Genomic DNA, 27,237 nt, shown 5'->3' with positions numbered 1-27,237 from the left:
TGACGTCAACCGCTTCAAGCAGAAAGATTATTACCTGGATGGCTACCAGAAGAAAAGTTCTTATAAAAAAAGCTTTGTTAAATTAGACATATTCTTGGTCGTTTACAATGTTAAAATACCCACCTAACATTTAAATGGTTAATGAATTCAATGCTAGAACTGTCCTCCAAAACTGAAGCTTTTTCAAGAAAGCAGGATTAGATGGATCAGTAGATATCAGGAGTTTTCTGTGATGCTTGATGTGTATTTAGCTTTTTTTTTTTTTTTTGGAGACCATTTTACACTCTGTGGAGGCCGGTTGTATTTTCAGGTAATGTATATCTCCATATCCTGGACTGGTCGCACTCTGAAGGTGTGCAGAGCTGCTGCCAGCAGGCGTTTAGGCTTCACTGCTGCTGGTCAGTATCGTCAGTGTCTGTGCGCCGACATTGACCTCTGACGAGGCCCACTTCATTTATTGTCCTCTATTTGTTGCATCTCGTAAGTCCTACACAACTCAACAAAAAAAGTTCAATGATTAATATCTGACTAATAATATCTTACTGTTGACTTTAAGATGAAGTTAAAAACCAGCTGTAAAGGCTCTTATTTGAGGCTGTCAACTTGTATCTGAATTGAAGGAAGGAATGTCAATACCAGGTTTGCTGAGCTAGAAGGAAAATTTTCAATAATAATTTTCTTTCTGCCTCTCGAGTTTAATCAGATTAGGTCCCTTTGTTGAATATTTGCAGCGCTGAGCTCTTTAAGACCCATAACAGACTTGTAGCAGCACATCGTTCTTGTAACCTGACATGTAACTATAAGCTCAAGAGATTTGTTTTGCTTCAGCTCATTGAAACTTGTCTGCCCTCACTAAGCCCAGAGAGAATTTATCAAATGAAGGAGCCTGAAATAACACATGATCTGTATGTTTCTGCCGCAATCATGTGGTTTTACACACGTATGTAAACACACGTGCACGGCGCGGCTAAACACACGGTGTATATTTGGACCTATAGTCGGTGAAAGATATATCTTCTTTCTCCCAGCAAAATCGTGTGCATTTAAAATTGCTCGCACACTTTGAAACTGATAGTTATGTTAAAATAGTTGCACACACTCGTGCCCACCACAAAGAGCTCTCAGGTCAGGCACACAAGCACACAAAAAAGGGACAGTGTGAGAGTGTTTAGCCGCAAACCTCCAGCCTCACTGCTCCGGCTCGCGCTGACGCACTGCCAACCAGCCTGCCAGCTTGGTGAGCTATTTAAAAAAAAAACCAAGCCAACTGCATCCGCTTATCAATATATCCCATCTTTGCTGCTGTGTATGGAGCTTGTTTATTTGATCATCTGGCCCAACAAACTGTCAACACTTTTTTAACACAGACGAGAAGCCTCTGTGGGCTCTCGATGCAGCTGGCTGGATTGTTTTACTGTTTGTTTGTCCTGTGGTGAAGGAGAGACTACTCATCTGGCAGTGGAGGAAACGGAGATATTTTAGTCTGTTTAAAATCTGACTTTATGAATAACCCTAGGAGAGTTTTCTCTTTTAAGGCTACAGCGAAGGAAATGCAAGTCCAGATCGGAAGAGCAACCTGTTATCATCGGAAAGCCACCGAGATCCGAAACTGGTTCACGAAGAGAATCAGGTCGAGAAAAGACCCGAACTTATTTCCTTGATTGTCGACTTGGGTTCAGGCTTCTGTGGTGCCATTTAATAAGCAATACATCCAGCACCGAGAACGGCAAACAAGAACGCACGACATAAAGTCATGTCAATCTACGTATTATAGTCTAAACAGAGGTAGTTTAACCTGCTGAGGAAATATAGTAAAAACAGAGCAGAAGTTAATCAGACTGTAGCGAGCGCAGCGTACTACGCCCTGCTCCTCTCCAGCAGTTGTGCAGATAGGATCCTATCAATCACACATCCCAGATGACTTGACCTTGACTCACCCCCATGGCCACAACAAGCAACAAAACGGAGCTGGAAGACGTTAAAACTAAAATTGGGAGAACTTACACTGCTTACTCTTAACGGTGGTCTGAAAACAAAAGCAGCAAAATCTTAATTAAAACAATATGTTGGGTTTGCTCCGGGCTCGGGCCTCTAATTAAAGTTAAATAGTCGGGTTGGACAAGGCCCGCGGGCTGGTTTTTTTTTTTTTTTTTTTTTTAGGCCTGATGGAGTCTCTTGTCCAGAAGCAAAACCCAGAAATCCCTCTCCCCAAATGACTCTGCAGCTCGTTCTTGAAGGTTCCCAATGCAAAAGGGACACACGCTGGTTAGGCATACCATTATGACCGCTGACCGTACCTGGTAGTGGATGGGATATATTTACCAGTTTTGTACTCAAAGTCAGTGTGTTAGAATAAAAAAAGAATGGATCGGCATGAGGATCAGAGAGTTTAACAAAGGTTAAACTGAGATACCTAAATAACAGGGTCAGATAATCTCAATCTGTAACTCTTGCTGGATGATGAGGATCTATCAAGAGTTGTCCAAGGGATTTGGGACGGGAAAGGTTTGTCCGCTGAACTGCGAATGGACATGTTGGGATCAGAACTGGATGAATCGTGTACATGGCTGGCCTACATTGGAAACAACTGGCACTAACTATATCGGAAGAAAGCAAGCCAGTGGAGCCAGTGTGTGATTTCTCAGACAATGTTGTGGTTAGGCCTTGCCTTGACCTTCAATTTCCCAGATCTCGCAGCCCACACAATAAAAGCCTTGTGGGAATCAGCAAAACACGTTTCAGCCGGACATCCTGACTCTGGTGATCCTCGCAGACGATTCCACTGGGTCACCGTTTTACGGCCAGGACAAAAGCCACATGTCTCGTCCCAAATCTGAAAGCTCTCAGTGGGTTATGGCCTCTTTCTAACGCCATGGAGTACGTTTTCCCAGAAAGGCTGAATAGATTCTCTGATCCTTTTTGCCGTCATGTGTTTTTTCTTACTGTTATACCTTATTGTAGTAGCCCTGGTACCAAACAAAGAGAAACGTACAAGATCTTGAACATCTTTTATGTGCAAAAATGTACAAGCAAAATTATAAGCTACGTCGTACATTAAAGTAAATTCAGCTTTTCTTATTTTGCCTCCCCAGAGGTTCGTTGTCACCCCATCGTGAATCCAAAGAATCACATCGTGTTGTCTCCTCCTCCCTGCGGGAAAAGAGCTGTGGCTCCAGGCTTCATCTGTCACCTCACCTGTCGCCAAGGTTACAGTCTCCAGGGAAACCGCAGGGCGGCGTGCCTGGGATCTGGGAACTGGACTGCTAATGTCCATAAAGCTACCTGTAAAGGTGAGGAAACTGGCCTTTTCTCTGAAGCCTCTGAAGGTTAAAGGTCATGGCAGGTCAAGCTCTAAACAGACCCTAGACAACAGTAATATTAATGGTGATGTTGTTGGAGTTTAAGTTTGTGTTTTACTTATTATTTAGTTATTTATTTATCTACAGGTACCTCTCAGTAAATGATAATATGCGTTCAGATGAGGCTAATCTGTCAGATTAAAACAACCGTTTGAAAGTAACAACCTTCAAGCATTAAACATACTTATTATTAACCCATATTTCTATTAAATATTGCTTTCTAAATTTCTCCTAGCTGATGTAAAAATCTAATCTAAGCAGAAAATCATCACAATTTAAAGTCTCTAAAAACATCAGCTTGTGTGTAATTAAGCTACACGAGTTTCACATTGTGGAATAAATTACTGAAATTAACTTTTTGAAAATCATCTAATTTATTGAGATGTAATCATTTTCTTTTCAAACATATTGATACACTATATTTAAGCTCATTCACATCAATGTGGTTTTTATCCTCATTTATCCAGCCAGCATAGCAAAGTGCCGTAGAAATACAAATAAATCAACATCTTTAATATTACAAAGCAATAAAGGAAACGGTAAAACCCATTAAACCACTGATACGCTCAGCAAAAAAGCGAGGGCCAAAAATAATTGACAAAATGTTCCAGGAGTTTTAGGACGTCTGAGTCGAGCGGTAGAGGCAGTTCATCCAGAGAATCGCCGTGTCTTGTTTTAGGGCTTAGTTTTAGGCACATCCAGGGAAATATGACTGGATGACTGCAGCTTTGAGTTTGTCTTGGTGAGGTGGTTTCGGTGTATTCATAGATTTAATAGTCGACAGTAAAACTCTGAAATCAATCCTCTCTTTAATAAGACTCCAGCAGAGGAAGTGTAAGGAAAAAGCCCTGGATGTTTTTCATCGCATGAGTGGAGCTGTTGCATTCAGGACTAGCTGCAGGGCTTTCACTGGATGTATAGTAATCAAGTTAACAGACTGTGCTCACCTTCTGTAAATCTGGACCCGAGTCTCATCTGGGGAAAAACAAGACTTAACAACTGAGGAAATCTCTGATTATGAAGGCAGAGGAGAAGGTTATTACCTCTGCGTAAAAGCCTAAAGGGGAAAATAAACCTCCTTCCTATTGCTATCCAAAACAGTTAATGAGAACTTTTGAGAGAGAAATAAAGAGAATAGGCTGACAAAGTAGAAGCTGTAAAACGGGAACAACAGGGGACTTGGAGAGCGTTCCCACTTTCCATTCTAGTTTTCTGCATTTCTCACTGCTTTGTGAATGATGCTAGCTCTCTTTAAGCAATCCTGCATGTCTTTAACTCGAACCATACCATGACCGAGCTGTCATGTCTCCCCCTTCCTGCTCCAAACTGGTCTCTGGAGTTTATTATAACACACTGTAGCACTCCAGATGCCTTGCAGGTGTAACAGGTGGTACAAAGCAACTTTTACCATTTCCCTGAATGTCCTCAGTCCACTTCTGCCACTTGGCTAACGGAGGAACAGCTGCTATTAAGAAGGAAAAGAAGTGTCGTAAAGATTAAAACAAATGGAAAGGTAATGGTGACAGGGAAGGGGAAAGCATGGATGAGTCACTCCAAGGGGTTTTTGGAAAGGTTTAGCAGGTTTTTTTTTTTTTTTTTTGTTTCTGTTTCATATCCTTTGAGCCTGAAGTGGGCAGCGCTACAAAATCAAACATAAAGCTAAAACCTTCAAAGCAGGCTCCAAATTATACCTTATCATGAGGAGCCACAGAAAGCAAGAATTTCTAGGAAGTTTCTGTCCTTTCATGCGTTCTCCATCCTACCGAAGACATCTAAGAGATGCTTCCCTTGTTGTTGAGATAAATAAAACAGATTGGATCTAAGTGTGTTAGTGTTAGGCAGAGAGAAATGCCAAAGTGAATGGATCATCAGGTCCAGATGAGAACAGTTCTCTTACACAGTCCAAGAGGCATGACCACTTTCAGATGGGAGACTGGACTTTTTGAAGCTTAGCAGCTTACTGCAGGCCTGAACTGAGTTGAACTGGGTTTGTTTCTGATTACGTAGAGTTCAGGAGGAGGAAGCGTCCTTGTGTCTGCGCCACAGAACAAATCGAGAGCTGATATTCATCCTCACATATATGCATCCTCCTATATTCTCCTCTGCATGGCCAGGCTCTCTGCAGATGCTTGAATCAACCCTGGCAGCTGATTGTGCAACTCTGTTAAGTTTGAGCTTTGTGTCAGATTTTCTATATAATTCTTGTATTTATTTTGAAGCTTTTTAAGAAAAATCCAGCCACACCTTTCCTTTTCAAAAGGTGTGTCGGCCCTAACAAACCAGCAACCCAGAAGAAATTAAGTTGGCCCATCAACTTTGTCTGATAAAAAACAGCTGCTTGTTCTACGCTTTGCTTGGTAGAGAGGTTTCTGGACCCACTATTATTGAGAAACTTGAGACGTGGACTCTGTTGATGTTTTAAAGTTTATTTAATCTGATTTTATCCAATCGCTAACGTTTGACCGTGACATTTGTGCACCAGTTTCTGAAGCTTACCAGAAATTGCCCACGCTGTAAACAACCATCCTCCACCACAAAGAAAGAAGTGGCGGGCCGAATGAGGCGGCTGTTAATGTAAACTCAATATTTGGATGCGCAACCAACGCGGACTGAACGGCTTTGTTCACTTCCTCCGCTGCCGCTGCTAAAACTACAGCGCAGAAAATCAGCAGCATCATTTGCCAACTTCTCCTTCTGTTTGCTGATTGGCCAAGGTGAAATGCGTCCTGAGAAATCAAACTCAGTGGGAGAAATCCCAATCGGACCACTGAAGGGAAATGAGAATTGAGTGGTCCGTGTAGGAAGGCAATAGCCAGGCTATGATTCACTGTGCATACAGATAATTACAATCTCACTTAAGACTCACCTGACTGATTATTCTTTTCTCTTCATGCCACCATTTCACTTTTTTCCCTTATCACTCAATCGAAAAGCACCACGGTGTTGCGGTTATCTTGAAATCTTTCAGATTGATGTTCATGATCAGAAACCTTTAAAACAAGTTGTAACCACAATGCGCTGATCTCTGCTCCACATCAGTGACATCGTATTTTTTTCTTACGCAAATACGATATTTAACATCCTTCACCAGGACCAGAGCCACTGATTTATTGGCCTGCAGGGATTAAGACAATGAATTTTTAAATCCTCAAAGATTTAAGACATGGCATATTGTTTGGACTAGAAGCCTGGTTGGAACGGTGATGCTCCCTCTCATCTTTCCTTGGATAATGATCAATAATGAATGTATGATGTGTTGGGATTAAAGACACAAGAGGTCAAATGACTTCATGCTGCTACTCCCTCTGTGATAACAAAGAGCAGAGGAAGGTCACTGTGAGGTTCTCGATGTGATTGCATAAAACCCGTAACATTTGGCTCTAATGTAAAGCCAAGAGTTAATCTGCCAGGGAGTCTTATCTTTTTTTTTTCTTTCTGTGTCTCTTCAGATACTGAGCCGCCAAAGCTCCAGTGTCCTGCAGACATTGTTGCAGAGACGGATGAACGGCGCGGGACCGCCAACGTCAGCTGGAATGTCCCTACCGCCGTCGACAACTCCAACGAAGAGGTCGAAAACATAAAAACCACAGACTGACAGGAGCAAGCTTAAAGTGTTTCCCTGCTCCTTTAACTTTAACTTTCTCTTCCGTCTGCAGGTGGTGGTGCAGGTGAAACCAGTCTACAATCCCCCTCAGCTGCTGCCCATCGGAAAGGAAACGATCACTTACGTCGCAACCGACCGCACCGGGAACCAGGCCACCTGCTCCCTCACGGTCACTGTGATCGGTGAGCTCATCCTGAAAACAGTCGATACTGCGTGTGTGGCCCTGGTGTTACTTCACTGGTGCATTTAATTACAACAAGGGAGAAGGCTCCGCAGTGGGACGTTCACATGGTTTTTAACGGCACCTGGAATAAAATGAATCGCGTTCTTTAATTGGTTCAAAATTTCAAACATGCTGGATTTTTGTAAAAATGCTGTTCAGGATTTTCTTGTTTCAGAAATATTTTACGTTTTAATTGGATGCCAAAACAAGGACATTTTGTCATAACTTTTCACTTTGTAAGATTAAAGGACAATAATCAGATTTTTGCAACTTCTCCCTTCTAGTTTTGTTCAGCCTCATCCATAGTTAAATTAATTTCTATGTCCAAAGTTTTGTAATGTATAAAAAAAAGTGTGTGAGAGACAGAAACTCACCCAGAATCCAGACAAAAGTTGCAAACGAGGGATAAAGTTGAACAAGGGAGACAAAACTCAGGCGTCATTTCATGAGTGAAAACCCACATTAAACCCAAAATTATTGATACGTCTGACAGACTGGTTGGAAACGCTGCACAACGATGATTCACGTTTTGCAATGAGCTCAAAATATTTGTGTTTAGAAAGGTCTCCATGTCATTACCCTAATCTTTAGCTCTCCTCACAGATTCTCTACACTCAAAAATGTTATTACTTCCAATCACAAAAACTTTAACTCTGAACATATTTTTAAATCTGTACGTGCCAGAGTAATACATTACTTTGGACGTAGCTGGGTAAGTTGTTGCGATTTTTCAGAGTGAGGACGTTGTACAGCAGCATGGAGGCTGAGCAGACCAGCACTCGACCCGGGCTCTGTGGTGAGCCCAGTCTGACTGTAATTCACCACAGCGGTAAATGACGACTTGTCAGAAAAACTGTAATTTTAAAAGTCTGACATATGCTGTAATTTCTGCTCTGGTCTCTCTAGCATTGTTACCCACACAGGCGGGCACCAACCCTCCTTTTTCTCCCAACAACTGGGTCACCAGGATGCTTCAAGTCATCGGCTGAAAGTCTCTCTCCTCTTTACATCGACTCCACTCAACCTGTTTAAATCCATCCAGCCGCTGCCTATTGCCCTTTGACCTTTGCCAGGGTTTATTCTGTGGTAGCTCCACTGTTCAGCCCCTTCTTACGTCTATATACGCTAATTTTTATTAGAACAATTTTCTTTGTCTTATTATGTTTTTTTGCTAATTGTCTCCAGTCATCTTGGACATGGAGGAACATTGAAGACAGCAGTTGTTAATTTAATTTAATAAAGCAATCTGTGGATTTTACTGACAGAGGCCACTTAAAAATATAAAAAAGAAACAAAGCAAGGCGGTGGGGAAACTTTGTCTTTCTTCACAAACAACACCCACAGTTGCCTTGACGGTCTGGCTAATCTGTTATAGTTATAGCATGAACTGGGTTGTTTCCTGAGAATGACGATGCCGTTCTATTTTAGAGAGGGGTGTCCCCAAAAGAGCTCTGTTTTTTTTTGTTTTGTTTTTTTTCTGCCACGTACATGCTTTTTAAAACAATAGAATAACTATTTATGTTCAAGATTTACCCACTTATGGCTGTAAAGCATAAAAATTCCCCTTTAAAAAGATTGATTAGTCTCTCATGCACACTGCAACATGTTTAACTCTTTGCAGACTAATTTGTTTTCTTTGAAACACTGTCTTTCCTCTTTATTTCAAGGTTTAAAAAAAAGGTGGAAGTTATTGAGATGTTCTCCAGGAAGGGAGTTTATGTGCCCTAACAGGTGCCAGATATTGTTTCTGTAGAGGATGAAAAATGCGGGTCAGCCTCTCGGTAATCACTGCATTCAGGGGGAGAAACCTCAAGCATGGTAGCCGTGAACATTTCCATGTGTTGTTATGGCTGAGGAAGGTTTTTATTGGAGACATGTGTTCAACTTGTGCCCTCTGCCTTTAAAAAAGTCGGATCGCGGCGCAGCACTCCGTTATCGAGTGTCAACTCCTCGACATCGTCTAAATCTGCTCTAGTTTTGGTCCTGTTCAAAGTAGATGTTTGTTCTGGTGTGATTGTGGCTCCTGGTGAGTGATTTTTGTCTCTGTATTTTCAGATACCGAGCCGCCGTTCATCGACAGGTGTAGGTCGCCCCCAGCAGTCCAGGCCACAAACACAGAAGCAGCAGCAGCCGTCGTCTGGGAAGTCCCGCAGTTTTCAGATAACTCAGGTACGTCTGCTCAGCTCTTCTTTTTGTGCTCTCCTCTGCTCCGCCGACCGTCTCCGCTGATTATGGTGGAGCAGGATCTTTTCCAAAGAGTGATTGGAAAATGTGAATCAGGAAAAAGCTGCGTCTGTGAATGAAGAGTGGAGACAGTGGACATTTCTGTCTGTGTTTAGGAGAGAGAAAGAGAATAGGACGGAGGGAATTGATGAAGTGGTTACAGTGCCTGCTAATGTCGTTAATGTTAAAACAGACGGAGACAGTGGAGAGACGCAGGTGTTTTTGCAATGAAAAGCGTTATTCAGAGGGAGTGTGTCCTCATGCCATCCATTTTTCACACAGTCGTTTGTATAATTAAACGAACACACCCAGTGCTGTACTCCCTTCCTATTCTATTCTCAATTTTAAAGTTTATTTTTACATCCGTGCAACTTTGCTACACAACGAGATCGTAAATAATCCTCAGTAGAGGCAAAGCTTAGGCTTTAGCAGAGGTGAATGGAGTTTCCAACAAGTAAAAGTAGCACTACTTCAACATATTTTACTCAAAAGCAGATGTAAAAAGTATTACTCAAGTAAGGACATCAAAGTATTTGGTAAATAGGCAACTCAAGTACTAACTGGTTATTTAGTATTTAAAAAATGACATCAACAACAGGACCAAAATGTAAGGTTGTGTGAAAATGTTATTTTAAAGATCAAAATGAAAATAATTCATAATTACACAAACAAAATCGAGCAAAAGAAACATTTTTCAAAGCCAATATAAAACTTATGAAACTTTAACAAAAACTGCAGGTGTGTCTGATGAATGTTTGGTCAAAACTAGCTTGTTCTTCATTTAGTGGAATTGGTCACAGTGGGTAAAGTCTCCAGAAATTTTACTCAAAAGTATCGGTACTTCAAAACAAAATTACTCAAGTAAAAGTAAAAAGCACATTGTTGCAAAAACACTTCTAAAATAAAATCTTTACAAGTTATTCAAGCAAATCTAACTAGTTACAGAGCATCTGAATTGGTGTCGGTGTGTATTTTGTTAGTTGTGGTGACAAATTAAAAATAGCAATTAAAAATGCAGGGAATGGCTGGCTGCGTGTCTCCACTGAGCGAGAGGCAGGACACGCACACGGCTCACCAGTCTTTAACATATACAGTCATGGGAAATTAAAGTTTGCATTACAGTCCATGCTGTTATGGGAAAAGGTGTTCACGATGCTGCCATGGTAGTTAGAATCCGCCTGGATATTTTTGCTCATCTTAATCGTATGTAAATATCCTGTGTGTAAATATATTTGCCCATTTATCCATAACTGGAATTTTCAACATGTATCAAGTTATTTTCGCAATTTACTATGTATTAATAGGGGGGTGAAATTACCGTAATAACCCGAGACTGGCTGGAAAGCGCAGCGTCTCCCCTTTCAGAAAGCACAAAGTGTGGTAGAAACACAGTACTGCGAGTTTTGCTGGATCGTCGGCTCCCCTTTCGGTCTGGAAGGGATGATGTGGATCGTTCTCAGAGCTCGTTTCTCTCTTCTCATTATGTTGGGGTTTTAGTCAAATCTTCTTCAATGTTTCTTAAGTTTATCAAAGTTTTTGGACATCTGTGCTTGCATTGACGTCTGGATTTTGACCAAACCATTGCAACGTCTTAATTGTTTTCTTTTTCAGTGATTCTGTTCTGGATAATGTCTCTCTTTCATGAGCCAACCTTTCACTGCTGGACATTTGACTCTAGAACACTTTGACTTTCAGAGGAGTTCATGTTGGAATCAGTGACTGATGGGCTCCCAGGTTCTGAAGCAGCAAACAAGCCCAAATCATCACTCCCATTCCACCATTTCTATGAGGTATTTTTTCCAGATTGGTCTCCTCAGTCTAACGGATGTTGTTGCAGAACTTTTACCGCAAACAAGGAAAGGATTTTTGAGTTTTTTCTACTCCTGGGAGGACTAGCAGCTGCTCTAAATGGTTTCAACTCGCAAACATCGTTCTCGTTGACTTTGAAATTGCCTCTGCCAAAGTCTTTCTGACTTTACTTTGTGTTAGCAAAACACCTTTTCATTCTCCAAACCAGCAAAGTGCATACACTCCTGCCTTAAAGAAGTGGTTGCAGTCGCTGATGATCAGGTTCTGCTTTGCAGGTCATTAGTAGAACATGATTGCCTCTTTCCCTCCTAAATATTATCAAAGCATTAAAGGTGGACTTGGTTATTTCCATGGCTGCACTGACAGTCATAAAAGTTTTTCCTTTTTCCCGTGACTGTAGTTCAGACCATGTGTGCACATATTTCATAGGCCAGTCAAGCCTCATATGCTTATGTGAAAATAAAACATGTAGGAAAACAAAGGCCTTAACAGAGCCTCTATTTTTTTATACCTTTATCATTGCATTTTTATGTAAGCATGCAGTTAATTTTTTAACAGAGATTGCATTGAAAATTTGCTCGTATTTAAAGTAGCACCTTCTTGTTGTCCTTCCTTCTCAACTCATAGAAATGCATCTAAAAATGATCATGGGAAATACTGTGCTAAACTGTGAGATGGTCTATGTTGGGAACACAAAGTTAAAGAAGAGTTAACCTGGGAAAATATAGCTGCAGCTACATTTTACAGCAATAAAATACCGTAAAGCTTGTCTTTTTGTGTGAAGGTTTGAAAAATGTTACCTTTGTGCTTGGAGGCGAAGGAAATATTTTTGACAGCTTTTAGGAAGCCAGCCTGGTTTAACAGGATCTGCATCGAGTAGCTTGAGTGAAAACACACAGAGCGATTGTAGATCTAGAGGTCGTTCTGTACGAGCAGAAGGTTAACGATAAAGTAACGTTTTGTATTTCCTGTTTTTATCTCTGAAGTGATTTTGACTTGCTGTTTAATTTTTCATTCTTGTTGGCACCAGACATCTTCTAAAGATCATTCAGTGATGTAGAAGTTGTTTTTTGTTGTGTATTTGTATAAATCATACATATACGACAGACCCGGTCCATGTAACTCCACTCCCGGTGTCCTGCGTGTTTTCTCAGCATGTCCCCAGGTTCACTATAGTCCTGGTAATAATCAATTCATTTGTTTTAGATTTTAACAATAGCAAAATCAAAACGGTTCAAATTGCACCGCGCCAGAACCTCGAAACGCGTTTGCTGTGAACGTACCATAATTAGCCAATGTTGTGTCTGCTTTTTAATGTCCATGTTGAAAACTGTCTGGGCTGACAGAGTTTTCCCAAGTAGTGATGGAAGACGGATCCATTTGGAAATGTTTGGAGAAACTGAAGTCCCCAGTATATTAGCTCCAGACAAGTAAAGGCAGTTATTGATGTTTGAACACGACCAGTATAAAGTTGGACATCTCACAGGGTCAGTGTATTGAACATACCAGAGATCCTGTTAGCTTCATTTCATAGCTGTGTTTCTAAAACCCGTTAGTGAGTGGCAAAACGATCGGTTTCATACACGCCGCATTGACATAAATGATCCAGATGTTCTCTTAAATCGCTGAGCACTGGGCTGGACACCTGCTATTGTTATGACGATCTAATAAACAATCTGTTCAGACTAATCTTCCAGCAGAGCAGTGCTTGAAGGCCAGTCTAGCAAACAGACTAAATATTGGACGCTTTCTCTTGGCACTGCAGCTGTTCCAAAACGGCTTGACTTTGCTGACTCCGACTCTCTGTTTGCACATTATTGACTCTCATGAGTTAATGAGCCAGAGCCCCAAACCTCACATCCCCACTCACAAACAACTCAAAGAAATCACATCCCACCTGTCTGTGGAGGTGCGCCCCCATCGAACGACCTCAGTAACGCACACACACACACACACACACACACACACACATACCCACGCACGCACACTAATAACAGACTGCTTCTGCTGCGGCCGCTCCGGGTCCACACGACGTCAGTGCAGCGCTGCTTCGACGTCAGTGTTTTGTTTTTCCAAGCCCACACCCTGATGCCAACTCTATTTATAGTCAAGACTCGTTAGGCGCACACATACAAACACACGCACTAAAATTGAACATAAAGGGAGACTCCAGACGTGCGCCAGTCCCTCTGGAACGATATTTGCCGCCGTTAATGGAGGAGGTGGACCGGAGTCGAGTGAAAGGCAAATCCCTCACTTCTCTCAATGCGTCCTGTGTCTCTCGCTCTTACAGATGTGCTCATTGTTCTTTTCCTTCCCACAGCCCGTTTCTGGCCTGCAGACAAACCTCGAAGCATCACACACCAGCACACAACTCCCAACACAGCGTTGTGCTTCGGCTCCTACTTTCTAACAACCTTTGTGCATTTTCATTCTTTCAGACAGAAGTAATGTATTTGTATAAAGCTCTTTAGTCAACCTACAAGTTTGACTCACTACCTTCAATCTAATCCCAAGCCTGCCCTCTACAGGACATGAAGAAAAGCACTTTTAATGCAGAGGAACTTAATGCAGCTTCTGGTTGTGGAGCTTGAACAGTTGGGATGATTTTGTATTTTTATTTGAATATATTATGATTACAGTGATTTTATTGTGTTTCTCTGTTTGCTCTACAGGTGGTCGCCTCACTGTGACCAGTAGCCACAAACCGGGCTCATTGTTCCCAGTAGGAGAAACTGTGGTCCAGTACACTGCAACGGACACAGCAGGAAACAGCCGCATCTGCAACCTCACAGTAACTGTGCAAGGTGTGAATTAAAAATCTGCTTTGTTCCATGGCAATTTTTATGCATTTTTTTCCTTTTTGAATTGGATTTCTTTAAATTAAAATTACAGTGTTGCGCCATATGTTGTATATTTTTAGGTAATATCTAAATATTAATAGAAAAGCAAACATTTATGACTCTAAAAAGATAAAGCAGGAGTGTATTTAAAGTGTTCCTGTTTTCCAGGTCTACCTGTTGAAAGTATATAAGTGCATCTGGATAAACTAGAAACTCATTAAAATGTTAAATTATTCAGGAATCCAAGTATACATATGGTATATGACGATATAGATATTCATTACACATACAGTGTAGATTTTATGGCAAAAATAAGATTTATTACACAGGACAAATAAAAAAACATTTAATACAGAAACAATGTCCTACTGGAAAGTGTCCATGGACTTTGAGGTGGTCCTATCCTGAGAAAACAACCCACACTTATCTCTATTTTTTCTGTTGGATTTAATTCTTTATCTTGTCCAGGGACTACTTGTGAGCAGCCGTACGTCCCAGTGAATGGAGAGTTCATCTGCTCTGAGGAAGAGGAGGGGGTTAATTGTACTCTTCAGTGTAAAGAAGGCTACAGCTTTGCTCAAGACGCGGTGCAGAGCTACTTCTGTGCCTACAACGGCGTCTGGGAGCCGGCGTACTCTTCAGACAGACCAGATTGCTCCTGTGAGTGCAGCTCATGCTGAACTATCTGTACATTTTACAGACTACAAATTTGTACACAAAGATATTTCTGAGACATCTGGAACGTTTTATGAATGGTAAAATGATAAAATGGCCTTGAGTAGGGTTTTGAACCTGAGCCACTGCGGCTCCAGTTTATGATCAAATTGCACTCAATGGGGTAAAATATCACATATCGTCTTTTTTCTCTCCGTTTCAGTGAACCGCATAGCTAACAATGGGTATAAACCCTTTGAGATGTTGTTTAAAGCATCTCGATGCGACGACGCAGACCTGGTCAAGTCGTTTGCTGGTCATTTTAATGCCAAACTGGGAAGCATGGTGAGGACCAGTACGCGCACACTCGCAGAAATACACACACGGCATGATTAACCGCGTTTTCCTTTCCTCTGTAGCTTCCCTCCATTTGTAGCAGTGATGAAATCACCTGCAAGCTGGAGGTCATGTCCCAGGGTCACTGTCTGGAGTACAACTACGACTATGAGAACGGATTTTCAATCGGTAGGCGTCTGTAGATGTTCTTACTCAAAACAAAACATCTGACCTTCAGTTTAAGTGAAGCATCATCAGTCGATTGTTGGGTTTTTTTGCCTCACAAACAGCACCAGGAGGCTGGGCCAACAGCTGGGGCTCTCAGGGCGCGCAGGACTACGCCTACTTTGAGTCGGGCTTTGCCACGGGCACCCGACAGCTCCCGAGTCGGCAGCAAGACGGCAGCGTGAGGCAGCGTTCCAAGAGGCACAGGAAGATCAGAGGTCCAACCAAAGACCACAAGATCCAAATTTATTTCAACATCACAGGTACAACAACATTCTGTGTGTTTAGGGAAACTGTAAGAGATTATTTTGAATTTGGTTGCAAACCGTGTCAGCAAAAGTAAGCGTAACATTGTGACAGTTTTGAGCATAAACAAATCTTATTGCTAACCATTTTGGTGCAGACCAGTGTGCACCACAGAATAGGACAGCAGAAGTGTACACACCTCCAAATTGCGCAGACATGCTTTTTGCTAAGCAATACGCACAAAGATGTCTGCATTTAAAGGTTTATTTCAAGATATATCTGTTGTCAATGCGCTAATCTTTGGCCGTTCTCCCAGCAAGCATCCCTTTGCCTCTGTCGAGGAACGACTCAGTCGAAGTGGCCAATCAGAAGAGGCTCCTGCGAACGCTCGAGCAGCTCACCAATCGCTTGAAACGGACGCTGGCCAAACAGCCGCTGTCCAGCTACCACGTCTCCTCGGAGATGATCGTTTCTGATCCCAAATCGCTGGAGAGCAAAAAGGCCTCATTGTTCTGCAGGCCAGGCTCGGTGCTCAAAGGCAGAATGTGCGGTAAGCTTGAAGAAAGGAGTATTCTGACTTAAATTAATTAAATTTTATGCACACTACATTTACAGCATGACTAATAGTGCCGTGCAAGATTTATGTGTTCCAGGAAATCGCTAAGTGTGAGCTTTCTTTTTGCAGTCCAATGTCCAGTGGGCACGTATTTTTCTCTGGAGCATAACGAGTGTGAGAGCTGCTGGCTGGGCTCCTACCAAGACCAGGAAGGTCAGCTGGAGTGCAAGTCCTGCCCCGAAGGAACATCTACAGCCTATCTGCACTCCCGCAGCGTCACCGAGTGCAAAGGTGTGTTTGAGGACAAACGTCAGGCTTTTCATTGTCAGTCAGCATTTTGGCCATCAGTTAGGAGTAAAATGATTAGTTTTAAGCTTGTTCTCATAAATAAAAGTAAAGTGTTTTCTGTTTTGTTGATGGTGCGATGTGTGTGTGTCTGCAGGGCAATGCAAACCTGGCAGCCACTCGCTGAATGGACTGGAGATCTGCGAGTCCTGCCCACTGGGTCACTTCCAGCCTGGTTATGGTGCCAGGAAATGTTTAGTCTGTCCTGGTGGAACCTCCACCGTCACCAGAGGAGCAGTGGATGAGACGGAGTGTGGAGGTGAGGCAGTTACGATGCTGCTGCACTTTGTAGCTTTATCATCTTCAACTCTTTAGAGTTTGACTTGATTTCTGCCTTAAATATGGATGGATAAACCTGGTAATTCAGCAAATTTTATAAAACTATCCTGACAAAACACTTTTTTTAATCATAAAATAAGTTTTTTATATAAACATTAGGCTTCAGTTTGGATTTGCCTCACTGAATGCTACCATCTGATCATCTTGGACATTTTTTTAATCATTCTGAATTACTTTGTTGACTCTTATTTTCCTCTTCCTCCTCCTTGCAGTTCCCTGCATGGCGGGTCATTTTTCCCGCACTGGTCTGGTTCCCTGCTACCCGTGTCCGAGGGATTACTACCAACCCGATCACGGACGCTCGTACTGCCTGTCCTGCCCCTTCTATGGGACCACCACGATAACCGGGGCTTCCAGCATACAGCACTGCTCCAGTGAGTCTTTCTGGCACGAAACTTGTTTTGGTGAACAAATGACTGAACTAGACCTTGTCAGGTTATGTAGGGAGTTTTTCTACTGTCTTTATTGGTAGAAGTTGAGGACCTTTAAAAAAACCACATGCTTCATCTTCCTGTGCAACTACTTTAGCAGTAATCTTAGGATCATTGTTCATTTGGAAGACCCATCTACGCCCACGCTTCAATTCCCAGCCTCATGCCTTGAGTGACGTCTTCAATCTATTTTGTGATGCACACTAAAGAGTTTAAGATGTCCCTGAGAGCTTTTGCAGCTTGTAATCTCAGTTTCGTAGTAATGGCACCAATAGGGGAGCAGCTAGAGTCTCTTACCAGCCTCAGACATCTTCCAGCATCTTCACAAAGTCTTTTGGTTTTGTTCTGGAGTTGATTTTCACATTTCACACAAAAACACGTTCACTTCTGGGACACAGAACCCGTCTCCTTCCTGAACAGAACGACAGCTTGATGCTGCTGACCTTTGCAGATATTGAGCAGATGGCACCTGCAGGCACCAGACTAGTTCACCTCCACTTTTCTCTTCCTCTGGTAAACCCTGATTCTGTCTTAACTTGTCAAGAGCCTTCAAAGCCATGACATCATCTTGGTTTTACCAAATAGTTTAAGATTATATTATTCTTACTGTGTGTATAGGTCATAATTTTAAAAGAAAAACCAGGTAAGACAAATCCAGAAGATTAAAGTGGTTTTCGTGGGTTAACCGTGTCGTACAGTGTTAGGCTGACATGTGAGTTATATTAACTCTCTGTAGAAAGAGCCAAGTTACGTCAACGTTGCTGTAAAGGAACTGCTTTGTGTCAGCCTTTCCCATGTACGACACCACTTGTGTGGTGGCTGATCTGTGTCTTGACAGCTCAATCCAATTGGAAACAGGATTACTGAACAGGATCAGGGGACGTGGTAATAATAAGGTTTTTATTGCTGTGAAGCAATAGAAAATAAACCACACTGCATGCCTAAGTGCAAAAATGAATAGTGGTTACAGCAAAGCGCCAGTTATGAATTTAAACAGACCTTTTTTCTGGCTTGTCTGCCAGTCTTCCATCTAATGGCAAGTTTTTTTTATGATGGTTTTGTAGTTTTTGCATGTAGCGAGAAGGAGTTGATCACAGACTGCAAATACGGGGGCGACTGGCAGTAAATTGGGCATTGACTTTTGGCCCCTCTTCAGTTAGTTTTATTGCCCTCCACCAAAATCTGAAACCTCCCACTGAGGCTTTTTTTTTTTTTTTTTACACTTTTCTCTGCTTACATTTTACGTTCTCTGGGTGTCGTTGTCAGGCTTTAGCTCAAGCTTTCTCGCGAAGGAGGAGAGCGTAACTCCTGCTCCAGAAGTGGAGGTCATTGAGGACTACCAAGTCAGCAGTCAGGTGATTATTGATTATCGTCTTGCCACTGTGAAATGAAAACATTGAGGACATTTTGCCTATCGTTTATTCCTGTCATGTCTTCAAATCCTCTTGGAAAGCGTTAAATTTATTCTCAGTTGCCACCTCTTCCTATAGAGCTTAAAACCTGCTTTACTCTAAGAATAAATTATATTTTAGAACTTGATCCCTGCAAAAACACAAAATCTAACCAAATATCTTCTGTCAGTTACATAAACGATTATTTGACAGGGTGTGCGTAAGACTGACATCATCACACGACCATAAACATGACATCATACCTTCATGAATGTTTGTCATGAAGTGTCATTCGGTAAATAATGACACCTATAATGAAAAGTTGGCCATTTTAATAGACTTTGCATTAAAAGTGTCATTATTTACCGAATGACACTTCATGACAACAGTGGTAAGCATTCATAAAGACTTCTTTATGTTCATTCAATATTGTTTTATCACGTTTATGACGGTGTCATTTCAGTCTGATGCACAAATGTCAAAGTGTTACCCTTTTGTCTAGCTTTTAATGCAGATATCTTGGAGGACTTGAAATAGACAAAACTAAATTACAAGTAACTTTTCATCAAAATATAGGAGCTTGTTTGAAGTTAAATAATTTGCTAGTGGAACGAGACATTTTTCCCGTATTATCCCGTATAATCTGCTTGTTCCACTGGCAGATTACTAGCACCTCTAGATCAGCTGTGTACCAATTATCCTCAGGTGGTCAAATACTTTGCCACTGAATTTATCATAATTATTAGAACTTGTCTGAAAAATAAGTAGCAATTGAGAAACAGCTAGAGCCATAAATATTCCTTTAAATTAAATAATTTCTTCAGGTTTTCCATGAGTGCTTCCTGAATCCCTGTCAAAACAAGGGAACATGCGAGGAGGTCGGAGCGGGATACGTCTGCACCTGCATGCCTGGATTCACAGGTAAGTAAATAAATCCCTCTCATCAGATATCAGATGGCTGTAAGCCACCGCTGTGACGCCGCTGACGTTTCTCCCTCAGGCGCAAAGTGTGAGGTCGACATAAACGAGTGTGACTCCGCCCCCTGCCAGAACGGAGGCCTGTGTAGGGACGGGATGGGGGACTTCCAGTGTCAGTGCAAACCTGGCTTTTTAGGTATCAACGCTGCTAATTTGTTGCTACTAAACAATAAAATTTTTAAAAAGCCTTCACTGATACTTTGAAGGTTATGAAAGGCTTTCTGTTTGTCTGATTTAGGCGCCCTGTGTGAGGGCGAAGTGAACGAGTGCCTCTCCTCCCCGTGTCTAAACGAAGGGCTGTGTGTGGACGAGGTCAATAGGTTCTCCTGCAGCTGTGCTGAGGGCTTCACAGGTCGGTCCTAAACGGGCATTAAATCAGCTGGGCTTCACTTTCAGTTCATGATAACGTTTATATCTGCTAAAAATCTTTTTCAGTTTTAACAAACGAAAGCTGCACTTTTCTGTTCATCAGTCTGAACTAAGTCACATCAGGTGACAGATTTTGATTTATCAAATTTAGAGCACATGTGTTAAACTGAAGGCCGGGGGGCCAAATCCGGTCCGCCGTAGCTTCATTTGTGGCCCTTTAACCACAAAGCCTCTTTTCACATGAAAAGAGGCTTCAAGATAACAGCTAAAGATTATTTCCAAAATCAAATCAAAGCAGCTTTTATCAGCATACTTCCAAATTACATCAAATAGATTCTCCAGTTTCTTGTGATTCTGTGATTATTTTTTTTTAATGTAAAAACATCAGATTTCTGCTCCTTTTTTTTTTCTTTGCGATAATTCATAATTGTGGCTTTATTTCAGATTTTGGTCAAAAACGTCGGGCTTAATGATGCCAACGCTGACCTGTAGGTGGCAGGTTTTCTTACTTCTATTACTTTGCAGCCTCAGCTGGACATAATGTCAACTTGTAGTCTGTAATCGATGTGGAGAATAACAAATAGTCACACTTACTGTCAGACATAAGAGCAAATATTACAGAATTCCTTGCAAATATTTCTAAATTTGCACCACAAAATTTTAGGTTTTTATTGCAAATTTTAAAAAAAAAAAAAAACATTTGCAAGGGACTGATCATATTTAATTTTAAGAAGAACTTATAAAAAGCAGAGACACTTATTTATTAATATTTTAAGAGTTTGTTTTATCAACACATTCAGAAACTAGCGGCCCTGGAGAACGGTCACAATCTTAAAATAAAAACCCGTTTAACTCTCCTGACGTAGAGGAGCTTCCTAACGTCACTGTTGAATTTCCACAGGCTCTCTCTGTGAGCTTGAAATCAACGAGTGTCTGTCCAGCCCGTGTTTGAACGGAGGAGTGTGTGAAGACTTGACGGGAGACTACAGCTGCAACTGCGCCGTTGGATTTTCCGGGGATCGCTGCGAGATCAACATTGACGAATGCTACAGCTCCCCTTGTCTCAACGGAGGCTCCTGCGTGGATGACGTCAATAGCTTCAGGTAAAAAAACGAAAGGAAAAAAAAAGGTCATGATAGCAGCTGAATGCTTGCATGCATCTGTGCTTAGAAAAACTAAGAAGGACCAGAGTTTTAAAAACTGTTGCACGTCCTTGTTGCCCGTCCAGGTGTGAGTGTGTGGAGGGCTTTCGGGGCCGGCTGTGCGAGGTGGACGTGGATGAGTGCAACCCGAACCCCTGCGTGAACGGCGCCAGCTGCTTTGACGGTCTGGGCTCCTACAGCTGCCGCTGCCTCCCTGGGTTCAACGGATCCAGGTGTGAGACAGGTACTACTGTATAGGACAGATGCCACAACACCATGGCAACTGAGGGAAACGCAACATGACACGTTTAAAGGGCATAGTTGATCAAATTTACTCTATTTTTTTTCGGTTCCGTTTAGGCTTTTATTTCATTGCATTTTTATTATTTCATATTTTCTGCTTTAGAGCTTAATTTCATCATGTATTTCTCTTTACTATCGAATGGGATTCATATTGAACACAGAAATGGTTTGCTTATTATTTTCTGGCCTGTCCTCAGAGATGTCCTCCGCCTTCAACCTGGACTTTGAGGTGTCCGGTATCCATGGTTACGTGCTGATGGACGGAGTGATGCCGGCACTGACAGAAATCACCTGCTCCTTCTGGATGAAGTCAACAGACATCACCAACTATGGCACCCCGGTTTCCTACGCCGTAGAAGGCAGTGACAATGCTTTCCTGCTGATCGACTACAACGGGTCAGAAACACAGAACCATCTGGAAAAAGCATCAGTTTAAACTTCCTGTTTGACCATCTTTAACTGTTGTTCCCCTCCCCCCCATCTGGTTTGACGGTAGGTGGGTGCTTTATGTGAACGGTAAGGAGCGGATCACCGACTGCCCCGCTGTGAACACGGGCCAGTGGTACCACATCAGTGTTTCGTGGAGGAGCTGGGACGGCGACTGGAGGATTTACATCAACGGGAAGCCCTCAGACGGAGGCAAAGGCCTGTCAGTCGGCACCACCATCCCAGGTGTAGTGCTATCCTCAGCCTGGACTCTTTTCCTCAAACGCGTTTTATTTTCTGGGTGAATGTTTGTGGGTTTTACCGTAAAGTCGTTAACCCCGGTGCTGCTCGTGTTCTGCAGGCGGCGGGGCTCTCGTTTTGGGTCAGGACCAAGATCAGAGAGGCGAGGGTTTCAACCCCGTCGAGTCTTTCGTCGGCTCCATCAGTCAGCTCAACATCTGGGATCGTGTTCTCACTCCACAACAGGTAAACGCCAAACTTTCTCTCTTTGCAGTCAACGCTGTGACACAAATAGATTAAAGTACAAAAGATGCCGTTTTGTGTTTCTAACTTTGAATTATGTCCAATTAAATCTGTTTCGTTTTTTTGTGAACAAACAGATCAAGGTTCTGGCCAGCAGCTGTCCAGCTTCCCATGTGACCCACAGAGGAAACGTCCTGGCTTGGCCCGACTTTCTCAGTGGTGTGGCAGGCCGAGTCAAAGTTAACCTCAACAGTATTTTCTGTGCTGGTAGGAGAGATTTATCAAGAACTTGCAGGACAGTAGGAGAGCTTCATTAAGCCTGGTGGTGAAGTACAGCGGGTTTCTGTTTCTGCAGACTGCCCTAAGTTGGAAAGCGCCGTGTCCCACCTGCATGCTTCCAGCGTGGAGGTGAGCCCCGGTGCTCAGGTGCACCTGTCCTGTGATCCTGGCTTTTACCTGGTGGGGGAGCCGGTGCTGCAGTGTCAGAACAAAGGGGAGTGGAGCCACCCGCTTCCGAGCTGTGAAAGTAAGGCCCAAAACCTCTGCTTCTGATTGCAAACGGCTAATTTAAGACTGGAAAAGCTAGAAAAATGCACAAATGATATACGGAGCTTAAGACATTAAACCTAGTAAATATATTAACACGTTAATTTTTTAATTTCACGCTTTGATTACACTATTTGTTGGTTTTAAAACTCTTTCATTTGCTCACATAATCCCATCATTATATTGTTGTTGTCTTGCTCATAACTTTCATAATCTCTGGGCCTTTTACTGAAAAAAATACTCAAATGCAGTGAATGAATACATAAAAAGTCAGAAACAGCATGTGAATGTGGACTACTGAGGTTAAAATGCTATTCATAAAAAAACATGTTAACAAATAATACTTTTATTCCAACACAATAATAATACATGTTTCACAGCTTAAAACTGTTATTTAAACAACTGGTATGTTATGTATAATAACTTGATAACTATGGACATTTTGAAAGGGAAAACTGAATCCAGATCAGTAAATACTGACATTGTTTAAAGTTTCATAATTTTTATATTGCAAAGAACATAAAATAAATGAGTAAAGCACTTAGAAAAAGAAGTGGTTTTGATTCTGTAGAACTTACTAAATTCCAGTAAAATATTAAATCATCCATCCTTCCACAGATTTTGTGATTATCACAGCTGTTACCAGATTACCATGTGCCAAATTTTACTCATTTGTTGTTGTTTGTATTTTCTTTCTTTTGAGTAACATTATAACATAAGATTACAAACGAAATTTATCATGTTTGATTTCCAGCTGAGTAAATAATTTCTCCACAAGGTCAAAAATATTTATAAAAAATAATTTTTTCTTGTTTCAAGTCACCTGTGCCACCATTGTTGGTCCTTCCTAAAATAAAACACAACTGACAGGTTCATTTATTTTAGCCACTCTTTAAAATGGGAAAGAAAACCAACCAGACACATTCGTAGTAATTTTAATGTTTGCTGTTGGAATTCAGTAGCAAATTCTTAGCTGGAAGCAGAAATCCTACGCGTCGCCGTATATTTCTTTCTCTGTGTGTGTTGCAGGAGTGTCGTGCGGACCTCCTCGCCCACTGGAGAACGGCTTGTACCAGGGTTTGGATTTCCAAGCGGGCAGCTCCGTGGTCTACCAGTGCAACGTCGGCTTTTACCTGCTTGGCGACGCCAAAGTCCACTGCAGCAACAGCGGCCAGTGGGGAGGACATCCACCCGCCTGTCTGGGTAAAAGAGACGCGACGCTCATCTGACGCTGGCAGTGAAACGGCGAAACGACAAAATGTCTCACTCATTCTGCCCGTCTCTACATGCGTGTCGAGTTCAGATGTGGACGAGTGTGCGGTGGGGTCTGACTGCGACGATCACGCCAGCTGCCAGAACACGGAGGGCTCGTACTCCTGCGCCTGCATTCACCCGTACACCGGAGACGGCAAGAACTGCACAGGTACGACGACGCCGTGGTTTCCGTGCTTAATATTAGCGGATGAGTTATGATGCCAGCAGATCAGGAGATAATGTTGAGCCGTGCTTAAAACTTTATTAAAAATTCATAAACCCTGTGATTGTCTGTTTTCAGAGCCGGTGAAGTGCCAGAACCCCGGGTCTCCAGAGTTTGGTCACAGAGACGGCAGCAGCAGCAGCAGCAGCAGCAGCAGCAGCTTCCTGGTGGGCAGCGCTGTGGCGTTTGGCTGCGACAGCGGCTATGAGCTGATTGGCTCTTCACGACTCCTCTGCCTGGAGTCAGGAACCTGGGACCATCCTGTCCCTTACTGCAGAGGTGAGAGCTGCAGGTTTTTAAACCTTTTACATTTTTCCTATTACTTCAAATAAGTCAACATTATCACTGTACCTAAGCTTGAGATTATTATATGATTTGCTATTACCAACATGTATCTTCTAACCGGAAGTAATATTAGTGAATTGGACTGAAGATTATGGTGATGAAAAGGGTTAATAATGAATGTGGAGTTTGTTTATTAAAAATACCAGGAGAAACCAGTAAATCACTGATCAACAGTTAAATAAAGGGCTTGGTGGCTGTAATACCTATAAAGATTATTAAGAAAGGTATACAAATTGTAGTTTAAATTAATGCTTGTTCTACATTGTTTTATCTTTTGAGAAATCCCCATTATATTCCCTGAGAACATAATGAGAACTGATGGGGCTTGACTTGAATGAAAAGTAACTTTTGATATAAATCTGCAAGGGTTGCTGAATAATTTTGTCCTTCACTGTACCTAAGTTTTTCAGTTAAATAGTTTCATATCTATTTTACTTTCATACCACGAGAGGGGAGCCATTTCCTCCTTGGAAAATCTCACTTTGTGAAGCTCATGGATGTATCAGTATCTCATAAAATGAAAGAGAAACAATGAACTCATTCAAGCAGGAATATTTGCCATTGCTAGTACAGCAATGAGTGGAAAAAAATGAGGCTCTTGGCTGTGATCTCACGCTGCAGTACATCTATTGTCTTTACAGAAAATCTGCTCTGGGAACAACAATGCGCTTTTATTATGTCCCATAACAATGGGGAACTGAAAATTACTGAATATTTTAGAGTACAAGTATGTGGTTTCACTTGCAAATTATGTCTTCTAGACACAGACACAGATTTTAGATCAAAGCCTCAAATTAAGTAGTAGTAATAAAATCCAAACATAATCTCCCTTTATTTTGTTTTCTGCACTGACTCACATGCAGCAGGTTTGTTGTGGATTCAAATTTGAGTTTTCTTCACATTTTAACGCTGATTTTTGATCTTTTAAATTTAAATGCAGTTGTTCTGTTTCAGTGCCTTTCTCAGTTGTAAAACTGTAAAAGGCACATCCAAGTACACATGGAAGTCAGGCTTCCATGTGTACTTAAATTTGATAATTGCATTGAGTTATAGAGTTCTGTCAAGACTACAGTATACAGTTGTGACTGTGTGGAAATTGGATATGTGACATACTTCAGGATATAGAAAGATATTTTTAGATTTATTGTGATATTACAGATACGCAGCGACAGTTTCGCCGTCTGTTATTTGAGTTGCAAGAATGGTGGATTGCATATCAGCTCTCTTCCTGTCCTCTTTCCCGGCCACTGCAGCGTCTCCATCTTGGCTCGACGTCACGGCGTTACTCACAGGAAGTGCCTGTCTGACGTATTCGGCCCATTTAGTCTTTTTACTGCCATGCTGACCATGGCTTTTCTTTTAAAAGCACATATTACACACAACAAATGGTTTTGACTGCCTCACATTACATTAGCATCAACACTTATATCATGTGGAAAATGCAATAATTTTATAATTGCTGCTGGGGTTTTTTTTTTTATCTTTGAATAATAATATTAAACAAACAACGTTTCTATTTGTGACTAGGCACGTTAGAGCCATGTTTATGAGAGGAAACAAATGTTACAGTGAGCCAGTTTTGCTTTTTGAGCTCCACCCTGAATTGAAGCAGCTCGTCTCTTTAAGATGTTTACAGTAAATGGAAAATGTTGCGGTGCATAAATGATGCAAGGCGTCTTGGAGACGACTAATCTAATGAAAAATTGATTCTGCGAGGCTCAGATATCTTAACATAAAAGTTGCAATTATGAAAGCATAAAAACAAGCAGGTATTAATAATTTCCCCATCTTCTCTCTGCAGCTCTCTCCTGCCCAACTCCAAGCATCCCTGAAAACTCTGTCATGACAGGAAACAACTTTACATTTGGAAGCAAGGTGACTTTCAGGTACCACGTGCATCGTACTGCGTGTCACTGTGACAAACATTAATCCAACAAAAGGTGTTAAATTTTGCAGAAATTAAAAATAATTTTGTCGTTTGTTGCCCCTCAGCTGTAAAAACGGCTTCCTGCCTCAGATGCCCTACGAGTTCCACTGTCTCTCGACTCTGAGGTGGAGCGGGGCGCCACCTATCTGTTACCCGGTGACCTGCGGGGGGCCGCCAACTGTGGAGCATGCAAGATATGTCCTCGACACAAACACCTACCTCTCTACTGTTAAATACTCCTGTGTTGAGGGATACAGGTATGGATGAATTACAGATGACGACGTCTCTTTTACTGCAGTAAATTACCTCGTTAAACAAGTGTCCATACTAAGTACTATGTTGTTGCAAAGACCACAGGGCTCCATGGAAGTGGTTTGTGAAGCGACAGGCGAGTGGAGCCGGCCCATTCCTCGCTGTGTGAGCATCCTGTGCAACGAGCCGCCGGCACTTAAAGACGCAGTGATTGTTGGAGAAAACTATGAAGTGGGAAATAAAGTTCATTACATCTGCAAAGAAGGGTAAACGTGGATCTACTACATCAAATCAAAACTTAATTAGCTCAAAAAATGACTGAATTTACATTAACCAGAGCTACAATGGAGTGATTTAGACTCTTCACTGTGTTATTTGCTTTAATCTACACTTAAGAGCAAAACA

The 27,237-nt window shown here is 41.9% G+C and overlaps 1 protein-coding gene across 3 annotated transcripts in view; it reads left to right on the top strand.

The window, feature by feature from the left end:
• The window catches only part of svep1 (sushi, von Willebrand factor type A, EGF and pentraxin domain containing 1), a 94,689-nt gene that overhangs the window by 53,920 nt on the left and 13,532 nt on the right, over window positions 1-27,237 (top strand). For all 3 annotated transcript variants that reach the window (XM_015027954.1, XM_015027953.1, XM_015027955.1), the window contains 30 exons: window positions 3,093-3,290; window positions 6,809-6,927; window positions 7,016-7,145; window positions 9,242-9,355; window positions 13,894-14,025; window positions 14,530-14,721; window positions 14,939-15,060; window positions 15,135-15,240; window positions 15,342-15,539; window positions 15,839-16,072; window positions 16,208-16,369; window positions 16,521-16,682; window positions 16,975-17,136; window positions 18,460-18,548; window positions 19,409-19,505; window positions 19,585-19,698; window positions 19,801-19,914; window positions 20,833-21,034; window positions 21,160-21,317; window positions 21,574-21,772; window positions 21,873-22,048; window positions 22,164-22,288; window positions 22,423-22,552; window positions 22,641-22,811; window positions 23,861-24,034; window positions 24,135-24,254; window positions 24,387-24,587; window positions 26,455-26,539; window positions 26,646-26,837; window positions 26,931-27,098. In XM_015027954.1, the coding sequence (XP_014883440.1) occupies window positions 3,093-3,290; window positions 6,809-6,927; window positions 7,016-7,145; window positions 9,242-9,355; window positions 13,894-14,025; window positions 14,530-14,721; window positions 14,939-15,060; window positions 15,135-15,240; window positions 15,342-15,539; window positions 15,839-16,072; window positions 16,208-16,369; window positions 16,521-16,682; window positions 16,975-17,136; window positions 18,460-18,548; window positions 19,409-19,505; window positions 19,585-19,698; window positions 19,801-19,914; window positions 20,833-21,034; window positions 21,160-21,317; window positions 21,574-21,772; window positions 21,873-22,048; window positions 22,164-22,288; window positions 22,423-22,552; window positions 22,641-22,811; window positions 23,861-24,034; window positions 24,135-24,254; window positions 24,387-24,587; window positions 26,455-26,539; window positions 26,646-26,837; window positions 26,931-27,098 (4,546 nt within the window). The remainder of the gene's footprint in view (window positions 1-3,092; window positions 3,291-6,808; window positions 6,928-7,015; window positions 7,146-9,241; window positions 9,356-13,893; window positions 14,026-14,529; window positions 14,722-14,938; window positions 15,061-15,134; window positions 15,241-15,341; window positions 15,540-15,838; window positions 16,073-16,207; window positions 16,370-16,520; window positions 16,683-16,974; window positions 17,137-18,459; window positions 18,549-19,408; window positions 19,506-19,584; window positions 19,699-19,800; window positions 19,915-20,832; window positions 21,035-21,159; window positions 21,318-21,573; window positions 21,773-21,872; window positions 22,049-22,163; window positions 22,289-22,422; window positions 22,553-22,640; window positions 22,812-23,860; window positions 24,035-24,134; window positions 24,255-24,386; window positions 24,588-26,454; window positions 26,540-26,645; window positions 26,838-26,930; window positions 27,099-27,237) is intronic.

This window comes from Poecilia latipinna, unplaced genomic scaffold (genome assembly GCF_001443285.1).
Source record: "Poecilia latipinna isolate Pla-1442-1.1 unplaced genomic scaffold, P_latipinna-1.0 Scaffold111, whole genome shotgun sequence".
Taxonomy (NCBI): Eukaryota; Metazoa; Chordata; class Actinopteri; order Cyprinodontiformes; family Poeciliidae; genus Poecilia; species Poecilia latipinna.
The sequence above is the reverse complement of the archived record's forward strand: the minus strand, read 5'-3'. Positions and strand labels throughout refer to the sequence as shown.